Source organism: Dicentrarchus labrax, unplaced genomic scaffold, assembly GCF_905237075.1.
Source record: "Dicentrarchus labrax unplaced genomic scaffold, dlabrax2021, whole genome shotgun sequence".
NCBI classification, from domain to species: Eukaryota; Metazoa; Chordata; class Actinopteri; family Moronidae; genus Dicentrarchus; species Dicentrarchus labrax.
In genome coordinates this window covers 7,304,553-7,322,107 of record NW_026136714.1, presented here as the reverse complement: position 1 = coordinate 7,322,107, position 17,555 = coordinate 7,304,553, and the positions used below count along the sequence as shown (strand labels likewise).

The window sequence follows — 17,555 nt, the reverse complement described above, 5'->3', positions numbered from 1 at the left end:
TGATCCTCTGCTCTTGGTGCAGATTGGTGTAATGTAGGGATCTTTCTCTTGCTTCTTCTGCCACCAGCTCTCTCAGCTGTTCTTGAAACTCAGCCACCATCTCCTCTTTCAGGGTATGATTCATGAGAAGGAATTCTGAACGCAGATCGGCCATTCGCTTCTCCACCTGTTTATTCACCATCCTATTGACCGATTTGATGCCGAACCTCCTGTCGTTGGCTGCTTCTTGTCTTCTCCTGACCAGTCAGTAAGACAAAAGTCATTAAATAGAACAACATTGAGCTGATGCATTTTTCATTATTTGTATATGTTGTATGATTCAATTGCTTGTGTTACAATCATGATTTATTTGATGAACGCAAAGGTAGAGAGGAAGACAAAACAACACAAAAATATGTATATCCTTTGTCCTAGAAAAAGAAAGAAGAAAAGAATTGTGGCTTACCTGAAAAAAGAGAAACTCAGACTTTTCTTTCTACCAGATTTTGCCATTGTGCTATCCTCTTCTCTTCTGTGTGGAAATATGAAAGTGCAGTGATTTTCAGTTAACCGGTCTCTTTTTCTTCCTTTATACCACTGTGAACTCTCAATTCTGATTTGCTGTTGATAGGTGTGGATTAACGTTTCATAACCAGACAGTGTAACTGGACACAACACAGTTGACACAAGAGTCTTTTGCCATTCAAAATGAACACACCAGACTGACTGACAGGGAACCAGATGAATCTGATATTTGATTTGCTCTGGCAGATGCATTTGTGATTTAGCCTGGCAATGCCAAGCTACCAAACTGTAGGTGTAGACCGCAACAGTAAGGCTTGGCCAATGAGTTTAAGTGAGGGTTAACTGTGTAACCAAAGTGAAAAATAAACATTTTTTTATAAATATATATATTATTCTTTAAAAAAAAGTATTAGAATTTTATTTAAAACATTCTCTATTCTTGAGATATAGAGCTGACATTTCTTTTTCTCTCCTTATATCAAAACTTCAAGAATTTTAAACTCCTGCAGCTGTGTGTGAGTTTGAACTTTGCCTAGCACGACTCTAAGTAACAGCTAAATAGTTAAACATACCTATAAGCTGGCTTAACTCATAACATGTCAGAACTATATTCACTGATGATAACAGTTTTTCTGGCCCACAACACAATTTTTTATTACTGCAAACATTTTACGACACAGTAATCGAGTAGAGCCCTAATTTATTATATATTATATCAATCTTGCTAATGCGTACTGTACCCATGGTGATGTAACAGTATCTTTGATTGTTGATTTGCCACTTGCTAGTTAAGTTATTCCCTAAGTAATCATGGTGCTGATTCTTTTATAAGCTAACTAGTGGTTAAGCCTTTAGTGTCAACTTTACACCCTAACTTAGGAGAGACGTTACACAGAGCTGGTTCAACCCAGTCCTGGCCCAGCTTAGTGAACCCCACACTGTTTAAATGTTGCCTAGCAACGGAAGTAGCAGCCATTCTGAGGAACTATATTTTAATGTTTGTTTAAATGTTTAAAAGTGAGCTCAAAATCAGTTACTGGCATAAGTAAAGGAACAACAAGTTGCTAGAGGTCATAGTAAGGGTGCTCCGATCAGGATTTTTAAGGTTAATCATCAATCACCGATCACTAGCAGCAGTATCGGCCGATACTGATCACTGGGTCTGTTTAAAACCTTATTTTTATAGTGTATGCACACGTGCACACACACCTAACTTACACCTCTGTCTCACACTCACCAGCTTGCCCCACCCCGCTTCTCTCTGAGGCTTTGTGTCTGCTCCATTAGTTTGTTGGTCAGCAGTAAGTTTTATAAAGTCGCCAAGAAACACAACTCATGTTTTGAACGTGATTCCCTTTTTCACAACAGCAAGTGAGGCACACATTAACGAGGAGGCCCGTTAATGACATTGCCTGTTGAGAAACTAAACTGTTGCTTTACCTGCTCCATGTTTGCTAAACATCCACCAGATAACTTCTCTCTCTGTTTCTCTGCAAAATGCTAAAATGGGTGCCTGACTGTTAATATAGGCTACCGGCAGCCCACCCCAGAGTATCTATCTGTGTCAAAGACTGAATAACTTTCCTATGGAATAAAATAAATCAGCTAATCTTGCTCTTCTGATCGGCCATCAAACTAATTAGAGCGAATATTCGCCCATAATCGGAGCACCCTTAAATTTTAATCATTATATGATAACACCTTATGGACTTACCTCAGCAAATATAACTTCTTTCTTCTTTATGTAACGCCGCACTAAGTAGACTTGTGCTTTTTCTTTTGTATATATTTAAAATCTGTAGAGCTTTGCAACATCTTTTCCAGAACTGTGTTGCCATGTAAAATCTCATGCAGGGCATTCCTTTTTAGACAGGGAACTTATTTTAACAATTTGTTTAAAATATTTTCTGGATGTTTTTATTCCAGATTTCGTCCTTTCGTTTCTTGTAATGTAATGTTATGAGGTGTATTGGGCAGTATTGTGTTGGTTGTGTTGTTTTTAATTTTTTGTTTGTTGTTGATTTTAAATCATTACAGCATGGATTTGGTGCTTTTTTCCAGATTTTGATAATTTTTAATGTTTGCATTTTTAATTTCTGCCCATTCTATTCCTTTATTCTCACATTTTAATTAAAATTAAAATGACTGGTTTAGTCCCACACAATTATTTTCTTATAGAAATGGGCCTACAATACATTTATACATACTGTACAGTTGCCATCAGAATGACAACATGCATGTATATTGTATATAACCCTGGTATTTTGGTTAGGGCTAGCTATATATGTGTGTGTGAAAAACTGAAAGGGTGTATAAATCAGGCTTGTTTCCAATTCCCACCAGAGTCTTGCCAGCCACTCTGTGTTATGCTAGAGTCTCCACCTCCAACAGGTGGCTGCTATTTCCAAGTGATGATTATGACCACAGGCCATAGCCCCTATAAAAAGGCATGCCATGTCAGAACATTACTTTTCAATTCACTTCACTTCGTTTAAATCTTTCCTGCCTGTCAATTAAGCGCTTTGTATGCTTGCCTCTTTACTCCATCATATTTCTTTTTTATTATTTTTTCTGTCCTCTGTCAATTTCTCAATATTTTTGCTTCATTTTCCATCTCAAGGACAAATGGCAGACATGTTGAGGAGTATTGCAGACTTGTTAAAGTCTATACTAAGAACTGCGAGGAGGGTCATATTCCTATTCATCCTGGCAGGCGCTCACTGGGAGACACCTTCATACACAAATGTGTTAATTCATTAGTCTGACATTAGAGTCACCCTCTCTGATGACCTCTGAAGCTTCAGGAGCAAGCAAGGATTCCTGTTCTCATTGGTGTGCACAGGTTTACACACCAGCTGACATTACTTTTGGACCCACACATTGCCTATTAACTCTCCGTCCTCTGTATTATGTTGCTGTGAGAGACATTGGACTGTTCACACTATCATCCATGAGCTCCACAGAATCAATGGTGAGTTTAATATCACATTCCTCTGTGATTTACAGCAGCATTGTCACTATTTATACAATGCCAGAGTGTTAATTTATATTATGTCTGCACTGTAACAGATCCCATATGCTACAGAAATCAATTTTGATTATTAACTTCTTAACTAAAACAAAATATACATCAGTGAGAGGATTCAATTTGTGTTGTATGATCTTAATTAATCTAACATTTGACATTTACTGAATACATTATTTATTTCAGCACATGTGACAAGAAATGGTTTCTCTGGGTGGGATATTATTACTGGGCTTTACCTTAATGACGTGACAGCAGTGACTCACCACAGACACAGCACACCCCCACCAAGCTCATTGGTCTATTTATGTCCTTGTGTGTAAAGTCATGCACCAATATATCTCAGAAGTACATTAATATATGAATGTCATGCAGCACAAAGTGAACTGCTTGTTTGTTTAACAGATGATATTATTATAATATGAAGTTGAGAGGGACAGTCCTGTGTAATGTCACTGCAGAGCTAATATAAAATGTGTTTTGGATGAGATGAGAAAGAGGATCTTAACCATTAAACTTCAGGAACCTTCAGTTTTCACAATAAAGGCTCTTATAAAACCAAAGCATTTTCTAATTATTGAATTCACAAGTGAGAGCTTTAATGGACCAGTGAGATTTCAGTGGTTTTAATAGAACCATGTGGAGGTATGACTGTGCATGTGGGTGTTGTTCTAATGAAAGAGGATGAATCACTGCGTGAAACTTGTAAGGTTTGCTACTACAATCGCTCAGGTCTGGAGTGTGGGCTTCTTTCCAGGTCTGGAGTGTAGGCTGCTGTGATGACACATTGTGTGGGGGAGAATCCCGGGTTGTTCAAGGAAAAGTCTTTCCTATCCAAAAACTTTTAAAGCAGCTTTTGTGATACATCCTGCATTTCTGCACCTCTTCTTGTTTGACCGTGTTTATTTCTGTTTTTGTGGATAACATGCAAATGTAGGTATTTTGGTGTCTGCTGCAGTTTTTAAAAGTTTACTTATGTCTTTTAGTTTGACCTTTTTCATCAATGAACCTTTCTGCTGTGTCACTGTCTCATTGTTTGTACTGATGAATCAACTGGTAGAGTTTTCATGTTTGTTCAACGTTTGGTAGTTCGATAAGTAACAAACATCAGCACAGAAATGTTAGTATGTTGTCTGTGCAGAAAATCAGTGAGACTTATACTTTCCACATGAAATAACTCCCACTCCACATACTGTGTTATGATGAAGAATCACAGCTGTTGTGTCTTCTCAACTGTAGAAACTGTCTCTATTACAATTACTCTCAACCAACAAATACAATTCACAGCGGTCTTGATTACAAAACAAACTGTATACGTATTTGAGGATGTATTTTTTTGTCTACTTTTTCCAGAAGAATGTAAATGGTTCTTTGTATGCAGTTACTCATAACCTGTTACATATTATTTGGAAAGGAAGATTAGATTTGGAGATACATTTAAAAACTTTAAATTTACTTTTTTTTCCTGGAAGGAACTTGTTTTTCTTGTCAACAAAATGAAGTACATGATGATGAAGCTGTGGCTCAGAGGCAGAGCCGGTTGTACTAATCGGAAGGTTGTCGGTTCGATCCCCGGTTCCTCCCGCCACATGTTGAAGTGTCCTTGAGCAAGATACTGAACCCCACATTGCTCCCGATGCTGTGCATCGGTGTGTGAATGTTTATGAATGAGTTAGTTTCTGTTCGATGGACTTTGCCATCGCTGAGTAAATGTGTGTGAAAGGGTGAATGTGGCACGTAGTGTAACAGCGCTTTGAGTGGTCGGAAGGCTAGAAAGGCTCTATACAAGCACAGGTCCATTTACCATTTACCAAACAGGAAAGGAAAAATACAAATGTTACAAGTTTCAGTTATTTATTGTGGTGGTGTATTTACACTTGAAAAACAGGTTGTAAACCAGCACGGCTTTGTGTTCCAGGAATTTGAGCTAGTAATAGTAGACCAGTAGCTTTTCGGTCTAGTGGATGGCCGTATGGCCAGTTATACCTCTGGCCTCAGATAAAACACAACATATAGTAAAGATAAGGGAAAGGCATTTGACCCACAAATCAAAGTGTGTGCCCCTGCTGAATATTGCAGCATTAGCTGCATTAGAAAAGTATGGAGTGTACAATATTAACGCATGGATGAGCTGAGTTCATGTACCGAGCTCGGTCACGATGCATCTGCAGTAACTTGATAATGAATCAAAGGGAACAGAGTGTGATTCAGAGACCAACAAGGCCAAATAATTCAGTGTGACATTAAATCTGTAATTTGCCTTGAATTTACCTCATGGACAACTCAATTTAAATTTTAGATTCATTTTGGAAATTATGCCAGAATATAATGTGACTCCCATTATTGTGCTGAATCATATTTTTAACCAAGCAATGTTATGTTCCTTGCCACAGACACATTTACAGCCACAAGGCAGCTGCTTATGTGATTTAAAACTCAGAATTAGCTCTGTTTAATGAGGTCATGACCTCTGTTGCCTATTGCCTTTGCTCAGATTACAGTGACATGTAACTCAGTCAAACAGAAAAGATACATTTTTAACTTCAGCTCCAGTTTATTTACTGTTCAGTTCATACAGAACTGTATATATAATACGTTATATTGTTTTTTAAATTCAGAAACAAGGTGATTCAGTCTCAGTCAAATACAGGTTCAGTTCCACAAATGATCTAAAGGTCAGATGTTTCCTCCGCTCATGTCCTCTAATTTGTGTGACCAATTCCTTTAGTCTTTGAGATGCTGAATGCAAATTGGCTATCTGGCTGAAACAGAAGCTGTCCAAGGATACTGATGGCTCATAGGAGGAAGGAGACAATGGGGAGACAGAGGGATGGGCACCTAATTGACAAAGTCAGGAGGGCGGCAGTAGTACAAGTAGCAAGTGATGAAGCAAGCAAAGTCTACGAGGGATAGAGGATGGGAGAGAGAGACAAAGGCTTGGACAGAGACAAAAAAGTAAACAGAGCAGGGAGATGAATCCATCTATAGATCCAGGGGAAGCAGCGATTCTCCCAGGAGGGAGTATGCTGTGTCTGGCCTGGCTCCCATTGTGTGCCTCCTCTGCCCTTTGTACATGATCACAGCATCCCTTTCCCCCTCCTCTGCCTTGGCTTAAACTTGACTTGTCTTATTTCTCCTTTGGCTTTAAGTCACCTCTTTTATGATTTCTGTTGTGCTACTGAGATGTTTTTCCTTAATCTTGCCCTGTATTAGTACCGATGGTGCTTGTCTCTAATTAATGCCACTGGCAGTTTTTTTACATCACTATCAAGGCCAGTCTGCTGTGCTAGTTTTGGCTTATTTCATCACAGCTATCACAAGATAATTATTATCATGAAGAAAGGGACACTTAGATCTCAGATCTCACAAATAGAATTAAAACCCTAATCGTATTCGTAAAAATATGACTGTTCAATGATCATTTCACACACATGTGAAACTAAATATTATTTTAATTATCAACTGAATTATAATTAGAAATAATATATATAATAGATACATAATAATAGGAACCAATCTGATCCCCTTGATTAGGCCGATATTGACGTACTAAGTGGATTGGGTATCGGATGTGGTGTAACCGACCTTCATTAACATTAGATTCTCCGTCAGCGTCATAAAAATAATAAACTGTTTCCGCTATTAGTTGCAGAAGGGTAGATTGTTACCATATTTTGCAATTGGTGGGACATCGAATTGGTGACACTGTTGCCTCAAAGCACCACATTTTGTAAAGCTATACTCTACAATAATCCATCTTTACATAGAAAATCAAGTACGTGTGCAATGTATATTCACTGATATCATATATCATCAATATAGTGATAACTTCCATTTAGCCAAAAAATTAACATTTTTTTCAATTCATATTGAGCATTCACCACATACATTACATGAGTCCAAACAGCCCTGAATGTAAAGTGCAACTTGATTGGCCAAGGCATACTAGTTGATTTGAATTCTAGATTAAATGTCAAGTGCTTGCTAAGAGGTATGGGATATGAAAATAAATAGAGAAGTCTTTGTGTCTGTGCTTGTCTGCCTCCCTTTATCTCTGTCGCTTCCACTTCTCTCCCTGTCCATCTGTCTGCCTGCTCTTTGAGTCCACCATGCTAGATCCTGCACTGATGAAGCCTGTACCTCTTCCCATTTCCACTGAAAACACTGCAGTTGTGAAAGAATGATGGGAGAGGAGACGCTTGCAGAGGCTCTGAAGAGCTTGTGTCAGCTCCGCTGTCAGTCATGTCATGTAGTATTTATGGCTGAAACATTAGGTGTGCATGTATATGTGTTTTACTGAGGTTAATGCTGTGCATGTTTGTGTGTGTATGTGTATGCTCTGTGATGTGTGGTGAGTAATGAGCAGACAGATGGTGCACACTCCAGGGTTTGGTGGTGCAGACATGCCAACATAGGAGATTGAGGCAATGCAAGGCATGGAAGCATCGCATGGGTGTGTTTGTTTACCACACATGTGCACGAGCATGTGTGTGTAGAAAATAAACAACCTCACATCTTTTATAAGGGCATACAGATTGTACATTTGTGTGTGAAAGATACTTGTTTACCTAAAGTCAGTGCTGGGAGGTTTTGGTGTTTACAAAAGCATGAAGCTGTACAGACTATAGCCTCAATCGCTACATGTTCTATACATATACATGAATGTGCTCAACCACAAGTGCATATACACATGCAGACATATTGCACTGTGAATGCAGTTATTTTTCTCTGAGGCCCATGGTTGTTGATTATGTCATTTCTAAACCAGTCAGAATTGCTTTAGCTTAAGGAAAATGTGCTTTGTTACTGAGTGCACTGAGGCATCAGAAACCATTTTGTTGTTGATGCTTTTTTTTCTTGAGGGATGTGGAAGATTTTTAGTTTCATCTGTTCTGTAGTGCTCTAGGCTGTGAGGATGAGGTGTGTTCTGTCAGATTGAACTCAGCAACTGAAGTCATAAGACGTGCTGACAGACAACGCTGAACAAGGCTCATACAGCAGCACACATGAAAGGGACAGCTGTCGTGTCCTGGCGTCTGACTCTATTGTAATACAGGAACGTGCACACAGACACACGCACACAGACACACGCACACAGACACACACGAGCACAGACACACACGCGCACACAGACACACACGCGCACAGACACACACGCGCACAGACACACACGCGCACAGACACACACACACACACACACACACACACACACACACACACACACACACACACACACACACACACACACACACACACCTCCTTCTCTTTACTGTGCCTCGACAGAGTTTTGTCGTGACTCTGCAGAGCTGTCTGTGCCAGGAAGCACAGTGGCACCTCCCTGCTGTCGTGCCCCCCGTCTGGCCTGGCAATCACCCTGTTTTGCTTCCTCAATGCAAAGAGATCAAAAAAAAAGAGAGATAAATGTATATGCTACCTGTTGTTTTAGCCTCCCAGCATTTCCTTCCTTTGGTTTTTTTCTACCCCCCCCACCCCTTTCTGTATCATTGTGGTCTCTCCAGCTGCTTTTTTCATATCTGCTTTATTGTTACATCCTCTGCTGCTGTCAAAATGTTTTCTCATCTAATGTTTCCAATATCTACCACTCCATCTCCCTCCTCCTCTTCTTTCTCCTTCTGGTTCACCTTTCAGTCATGTACACTGCTGTACATTTTTGGACTATTTTAAAGCAGGTCTTTTATGCTTTACCTTACCAAACACATCTTTTTTTTCTGACTTGTGAAGCGAACCTTTCCACAGTTTCTCCCAGGATTTCTCCTTGGTGGATAGGACTGACAGAGAGAAAGAAAGATCGAGGGAGAGACTGGCTCTTATTTTATTTACAGCTTACATATGTACCCAAGAGAAGAATAAATGATACAGTTAACAGCAAAGCATGCTGGGATGTTTTTAGCATGAAACATGCACACATAATCATGCACATTCATCTTGTATGATATCCCCCAATGTACATATGTGTATGTATGTATTGTATTGTTTATTGACTGTTTACAATATAGCTGAACAGTGCATACATAAATAGTCTCATTAAGGAAGATTTACTTTTCTTTCACACACTGTTTAATTCATTGTTTCTTAAACATTGATTGAACACCTAAGTGAAACTACCTCGGCATGATGTCCTAAAGAGAAGTGCCCATTCAGCAAGGAGTAGTGGCTCCACAGTATTTGTGGTAATTGGTTTCAGAGGGGAGGTTTTAGCCCTTACATTGTTCAGTAAAAAAAATGTCTGTTCCAATTTCCAAGCTTTACTTGGTCTTCAGTCACATACCTGTTATGCTGTATAAATGGATTGCACACCAGAAGTTGCTTTTTCAACATTCCCCACTTTTAACAGACAGTTTCAGTAAGGGAGAGTAAATCAGGTTTTTCAACAATGACAAGAAGGATAGCAGAAGTGTATACTGTAGTAAGCAAATGTAGGAAAATTGTGGGATGTTTTGTAGTGACAGGATTTTGTGCAATATCAACAATTTTTGTTTAGTTTAGTTTTATGACTAATCCAGCCTTGCACAGCCGTACGTGCCTCTAGTCAAGAAAAGTCAGTCAAGGCCAGTTTGTACATGGCAACACAGTGATAAGAAAAGGTCTAATAAGGCAACTTAAGTGGTACCCCTAATGTGAGTGGACTATGGGTGTGTAGAGGCTTTACATTTTTTTTTATAAAAGTATATAGATGCGGTCTGTTTACTGAAGGTAGACTACATGGTGGTACTACTACTACTACTACTACTACTACTACTACTACTACTACTACTAGTGCTTCTGACATCCCATTGCATCCTTAATTGTTTCTTTGTCTTTGTAATTCATCTTTCACCTCATTTTCTTGCTGATTGTCTCTCTTTGTACTTACCGTCACTGTCTCTTTGTTATAAAGCGGACATAATCTTTATCAAATGTCAATCTGGGAGGATTGACGCGGATAAAACCAGCTCTCTCGTTGGCTCAAAATCTGCAGACATTTGAGACAGCAGCTGGCATCGAGTTCATGCTTGTGCCCCTGTTAACTTTTTTTGATGTTGTTCCATCCCAGCGGATTAGTCAGTCTACAGTGAGCATCAGAGAGAGAGAGAGAGAGAGAGAGAGAGAGAGAGAGAGAGAGAGAGAGAGAGCTTGTGGGGTATGCAAGAACCTCACAGCTGGTTGCCCTTTGCTGTGTGTGTGAGTGAGAGAGAGAGAGAGCGAGAGAGCAAGGTACAGAGCGAGCCTGTGTGTGTGTGTGTGTGTGTCTCTCTCTCATATAGAAGAGTAAGCCAGCAGCAGCAGTAGTACAGTGGAGCGTGTTCAGTGTCTGGATGTTTGCGCTGCCTCTCTCAGCTGCCGGACGAAGCCTTACTGTAGGTATACACACACACACACACACACACACACACACACACACACACACAACTCTGTTTTGACTATCTCTATGCTGTTTTCCTATTGTAGGCTACTCGCTTCTGCATCCTGATGTTTTCTGCTTCTTTTACATATTAGATACATATTGAATGTCTTTGGCTGTACATTTGGGTTGTTTTCCTTGAGGAATATTTCAATCCAGAGGATTTGAGACAGTTGAGTGAGGTGATGAAGGGATTAAAATGTGCCGTTCACCAGCAAGATCTTTCCATCACTTCAGCACGTTCACACATTTGCATGCAGAATAGATTTTCATACAGTATTTTCATAACACCCGAGTACGTGCTTTGTTTGTGTGGTGATTTGCACTCAGTGTTTCCAATAAAAGGTGCTGGCCATCTTTAATCTATGTGCAGGTGTTCTTGTGTGTGTTTTTGTGTGTGTGGAGGGGGGTGGCGGGGTGGAGGTGCAGTGGGTGTGTCGTGTCCAGTTTCCAATAGTGAGGAACCTGAGCTGGCTGCTAGTATGACATGACATGGGACTTTACAGGCAGATTCCAGGAGGATAGGGGGAAAGCAAGAAAGAGTGTGAGAAAGACAGATTAAAAAAAGGAAGGACTTGAGATTCAAAAATGTACCGATTGATGCCGTTGAAGACCGATATATTCCCCCTTGTGCTTCTATCTTGTCTAGATAATGGGTTAAAAAAAGCAGGATAGCTTGCTAAATTTGTTGGAGAGCATTCCCATGAGTGAGGAGAGAAGGTTTATGTCCCCCCTCCACCCTACCCACAACACATGTCCCTGGTCCACACCCCTTTGCCTTTCTCTCCAGCCGCAGTCTTGTTCCCTTAATTCCTGTTTCAAGAGCTGGGTGGGTGCTGAACGTGCTCAGAATGAGAGCAAAATAGCCATGGCTGGGGGAGAGGGGGACAGCAAAGAAAGAGATGGAGGAGGAAAATGATAAGAAGTGGAAAAAAAAGATTGAGGCGAGGTAACAGAGAATACATGGGAATAGACTTGGTTAGAGAAAAGAGAGTGAAAAGACTACAGCAGGTGAAAATAGAGGGGATAGCCTGAGGAGGGTGAAGAGGAATGGTCAGAAGATGAGTGACTCGCTCTATACTGATGTATCTCTCATCAGACAAATGCTGGATACATTGTTACTTCAGACACCCTTGGATTGTTTAAGTACAATTTTCATCCATTTTCAAGATCAGTTCATGCTCAGAAAGCATTTGAGACCCCTTGTCATTTCACATCACTTGTCATAATGTCTGTGTCCTATATTTTTCCCTCCCACTCCCATCTAAGAAATAATGGTAAGCAATAGGGGACACTTGCGTTTGAATTCCTGTGTACCGTGTACAGTACATGCATAACGCACACTGAAGTTAACCCGAGACAGACTGTTTTCAGAAATCCAAAATTCTCAACAGAGTTTTATGTAGAATTTTGTGTTTCTTAGGTGTGACTGAATCCTTCATTGTGTCATGTAAATTGGATCCACTGAATTACAAAATACTATCCATACTTTGTCTACATAAAGTACATAAATGAAATGAGTCCAGATAAAAGCCAATAACAGAAGATGTCAGTAAATAGACACAGATAACTTGGTGGACAGATGGATGATGACAGGATGATTAAGGTTAGGCTAAAGGAACTGAAACCCTATCAGGAAGCCCTTATTCTGTACATTATTCATTACATACTGGGATGGGCTCATCTTAATGTAACACCATACCGGCTCCTCTTAGGGTAGTTTTTGTATCAGCTTCATCCTCAGTGTGGAGGGTGTATTGGAGGCTATCATTGATTTAATAATGAAGAAAAACTCGGGCTGGGAAACAAACTATGTTTATAACCAACCTGTTTAGGCTGCCAGATTACAACATTCATCAGCCATTTATGCTATTTTGGCTGCAAAATTGAGTTTCAGAATTTTAAAAGAACTTCCAAACTATGACTGATTACCTGTCCACGTGCCTAACAGAGTTCAGCAACAGCCAACATTTGCAGCATTTGGCTGGTGGTGTAAATGCCCCAGCTGGGGAGACCTGGATAGGAGGAGGCTAACTCTTTGCTGATGTCATAGATTAGCTACAGTTTGACACTTTGGTTGAATGCTGATTTTGTAGTAGCTCAGTGTGAAAATAGCCCAAATGCTTCATTGGCTCATGGTATATGAGCTAAAACTAAACACATTTAAGATAACAAATTCCTAGTAAATTGAGATTTGTAAAATATGCTCTCTTTGTGGACATGCTCATTTCTTTTGTTTGTGACAATGGTCAGTGTTATAATCAGTTTTATTTAGCAGGTGAAAAAGAAGAATAGCTGTAACCCTCTTCCTCTGCATGCGGATAGAACAATACAGAGGATCTTATGTGAGTGAATATTGCTCAGGAGCTTTCTGGCACCTACAGGATCCAAAATGAACTTTTTGGACTTAAACTGACTCAAGTTGCAAACTTCTTCTGCCTCATTCAGGACTTTTCGCTTTATCTTTCTCTTTGTCTTCATGTCTTATTTTTGATGGCTTAAGATTACATTGTATCGAAAATGCAAATAATAGTAAGCTGGTTTGGCTTGATTTGCTGATGACATGATGGATATGGTGGACAGTGAGGGTCACATTAGTCTCAGCCACGTAAACTGGCCAGTGACCCCAATTTATTTTTCTGACAAATCCAAAATTGACCTGCATTTCGTGCTTGGCAGTTGTTAATTTTGGACCCTGGGCAGTTCTTCATGCACTTACCATACAGTGGCAAAAGACTGCATTTATCAGATGAAGCTTGCTCATTACAGTGAACTGCAGTCTGATTTAAAAATGTCTTCCAGCCCTGTGTACTGTGTATGAATCAGATAAATTGACTCGGTTTCTCTATCTTACCCTCTGCTGCTCTGCCTTTCACAATTTCTGTTTCTTTCTGCCTCCTTTCATCACTTGGCACATTGCTTCACATCCATCATATGCTCATTGCAGTGATACTATCTAGTCCTCTGTCTTCATTTTTTAGCAGAGGTAATGGTGTAAAAGGTACACACTCTTGTCGTTCTGCCAGTTGGTTTGTTTACCAGTGTGGAGGTGGTACCACAGTCTTTGATCAGCAGCATCCTCACGGTGTGTAGGGATGACAGTAGCTGGCACGGAGACAGACTGCTTTATGTGGTGAAAATCAAGATTTATTGGATTGGATATTCAATTTGCAGGCATATTGTAGACATTTATTGCATGATCCTTAACCAAAAAGAAATTGATATAGTGCTTTCCACACATAAATGTTTTCTGTAAATCTCTGTTCGTTAAATAGATGCCCAGAGTGATTGCCAGCCCATCTGGTCAGTGTTCCTAACCTTTTACAGAGCGGGCAGTGCTGGATCACATACAAAATGTATAGCTTTAAGCACTGCTCATAGTCCCAAATACTGCAGCTCCCACTAATTCTGTTGTACACTGGATAAGCTTGCTTTTGTTTTACAATAATTTTTCTTTCATAACATATGGAGCTTTCACAGCTCCATATTAATCTGATGATTTTAAACATCTCATGTTTGAAATAAAAGCTATATTTAAGAAAAAATTAGAAGATGCTGTTCATACCAGATCTATATTCCAGCATCACGACTCAGATGGTGAGGGAGGTGGTGCTGCTTAGGGAGTCAATACTGATGAGAGGCCTTGTCACACATAGTCATCTCGTACAGTAATACATGGCAGCCTACAACTTCCCCAGTCCAACAGAGGGAACTCCACACTGGGAAGAATAAGGGGAAAGATTATGGACAGAATCTCCCTGCTGTCTCATTAGTATGTACGAGAGAAGAACAAGACAAAAAATGCTAATACCACTTCTGGCTTTGCTAGCTTTTTTTTTATTATAGTAGGAGTTTAAATGGTTCACAGGGGAAAGGCAACACATAGGAGTGCATTTAAATTGAGAGGATAATGGCTTTTTTATTTCAGCACTTCTTCAGATTTAGAAAATACTTTTATAGGAACAGGAAGCAGTAGTAGTGGTGAGTGTAAGAAGTTACAGAAAAATTGCTGTTGCGGTACATGTTAGGCATGCTGGCACTGGTGCTTCTTTACACATGAACAACATGAATTGAGTCCAGTGCAGAACTCCCATTAAAACGGTTAATGTGAAAGGGAATGTTTGAAGTTGTTAATCTTTCTTCAATATGCAAGAAGTGACACATGGCACAGGTGTTTTTAATCATATACAGCAGATAAGGCACAATGAGGAAAAAACTAAGAACTGCTTTTTCATCAAGGTAAGACCCATTAAGTTACCCAACCCAAAAGATCCTTTGATATTCTCGTCATTAAGTCAAATACATATATACTATATGGAGCAATATGCATGTTTGGCTTATATGCACAGGTTTATTTTAATAATACCAAGCTGCATTGGAGCACATTGAATTGGAGTCAGTCCAGTCAAATAAATCATGATTACTCTTAGTGGTTGTCAGTCTGTGATTAATGTCTTCCTGTTACATGCTCAGTCAGTGGCTTGTTAAACTACAGCACTATTATTAGCCTTTATAATAACTAGATAATAGTTTAGCATCATAATGAAACAAATCCTAGTTCCTACTCATATTAGTGTCTAAGGGTGACTACTGTTGGTCTACATGTACACGAAAGTACAGTTACCCAGAAGTAGTGATTATAAGTATGAGTGCTTACTCACAAGGCTACTTTTTGTATGGACATATTGATTGAGTATGCATACCTTATGATTGTAGATCTTTGGCATCTGTTCCACAAATCAAACCTTCGCTGAGTGGTTTGATTTATGACACTGATTTCTTTTATGCATTATTAAAGAGAGCTACAATGAGCAGTTAGTGAGATATCGTTCAACATTCAGAAGAGATATTTTTCATAAGGTACTAAGTCATTTTGAAAGCAATCCAAAGAGCAAAGCTGCTATCTCTGGATGCCTGTAAGGCCAAATATATGTACAGTGTTGTGGTGGGTGGAAGATGTTGATGGTTAAAAAAAAAGCACATCAGCAGTCTTTTTGGGCTGGTTCTCTTCTACTGTGAAGTTGCTGAGCCAGCGAATGGAGGCCTGGATCAACATGTTTCTGACGGACGTGCTCTGTTCCGTTCAGGGCTGCACTGTTGTCTGTTTGTGAGGCGTGTCAGCGTGATCTCAGACTGGCATTGACTCGCTTCGGGTTGGTTGACAGGTTGGGTTGGCAGCAGGGTGACCAGCTTGTCTGTCTGCGATGTCAGCAACACTTGATGCTCCCAGCTCAGTTTGTCACAGCACCAAAATTCAGTGGTGTGATAAACACATGGGAAAAACCTGCTAATGCTCTGCAGTCAATATGTTTGTTGTGTGAGAGATGTTTCCTGGTTTTTGATATCAATGAGTTTTTCTATCTGTCTGTTCAGCCTGTCTTATCTGCCTGTCGTAATTTTCCCTCCTCCACAACTCCTGCTCTTTCCTGTTTCCATCTTTCATGCTGTCATAACCTCTCTGCGTAGTTCTCCACATACATCTTTTCAACTGTAAATGTACACCTCTTTTCTCTCTTTCAAACTGCCATTCTTCCTCTTTCTCTTTTGAATGCTCTCTTCCTTTACTGGTTCACTCTGTTCCCCCCTACTCTTGTTTCACCTCCTACCACCTCTTCTGCCTCTGTCTTTCTCTCTAAGTGGAAGATCTTTCCTCTTCATTATTTATGGAGAGTGGCTGTGTTGTGTAGCTGTCAGATGCAGCAGACAAGACTGCTGTTTCCCTAGAATTAACCTGTACCGAAACCCTTGCAAATTCATGTTTCGTATGTTCTGAAAGCAAACTTGTCCAAGCCCAACTGTGTGTGAATGTAATTTGTCACAACTCTCATTATGTGTTACCTCTCAGCAGAATGTGTTGCAAAGGGAAGTTCACTGCAGTTGCATCAGGATGTGGCATTAACACATTTTATCCACAGCCGATGCAGTTTATGAAGATGTGTTGAAAATGTCTTATTGTTTTCCTGAGAGGTACAATGAGCCATCTCTACAATGAGATATTAGCGATGACTGGTCACAATTGACCGTGGTTAGAGATGCTCTAATCGTGATGTCAGTGGCAGAAACATGTACATTTGCAGTGTGAATAGGATATCGTATCTATGATCGTAACAAATCCAACTGATTCCTTCATTTTAAAATAGTACATTACAATAGCCAGGCACTGTTAACCTTTCGTTGAGGTCAGAGTAAATATCTTTACAGACAAAAAGCATTATTGTTACACTTACTAAGCTGCGTTAAATTGTTCTTACAGAGCATTTTCTGAACTGTGGGCCGTAAAATATGGACATTAATTAAACCTCAATCTGTTAATGCTCTTACTGCCCTATCCTTTTCTTCAGCATCCAATAACATTTCAAACAATCTTTTTTAAACTAACTTAGAAGCGCAATCACAATCCATAGACTGGACAACTAATTCACACACACATCAATAGCCAGTTGTGACAGGACGTGAGAAAAAGTATAATCATTGAGGACATAAAAAATAAAACTTTTAGCTAAGAAATGCCTCATTAAGTTCCATTACAGCTGTCGATGAGCTTAAACAAGAGCTTATCATTGATTATGAGAGTTACTGGATAAACACAGACATACTGTAACACATACATACATACATACATAC

The 17,555-nt window shown here is 39.7% G+C and overlaps 1 protein-coding gene across 7 annotated transcripts in view; it reads left to right on the top strand.

Annotated features, from left to right (window-relative positions):
• The window catches only part of mctp1a (multiple C2 domains, transmembrane 1a), a 132,091-nt gene that overhangs the window by 15,106 nt on the left and 99,430 nt on the right, over nt 1-17,555 (top strand). The window contains exon 1 of one of the 7 annotated variants that reach the window (XM_051423738.1): nt 3,440-3,475. The exons of 5 other annotated variants lie outside the window; for them this stretch is intronic. In XM_051423738.1, coding sequence (XP_051279698.1) covers nt 3,455-3,475 — 21 coding nt within the window. In that variant the 5' untranslated portion in view covers nt 3,440-3,454. Of the gene's footprint in view, nt 1-3,439; nt 3,476-10,658; nt 10,888-17,555 lie in introns of those variants that run through there. One more of the 7 variants, XM_051423737.1, reaches the window with a different exon arrangement.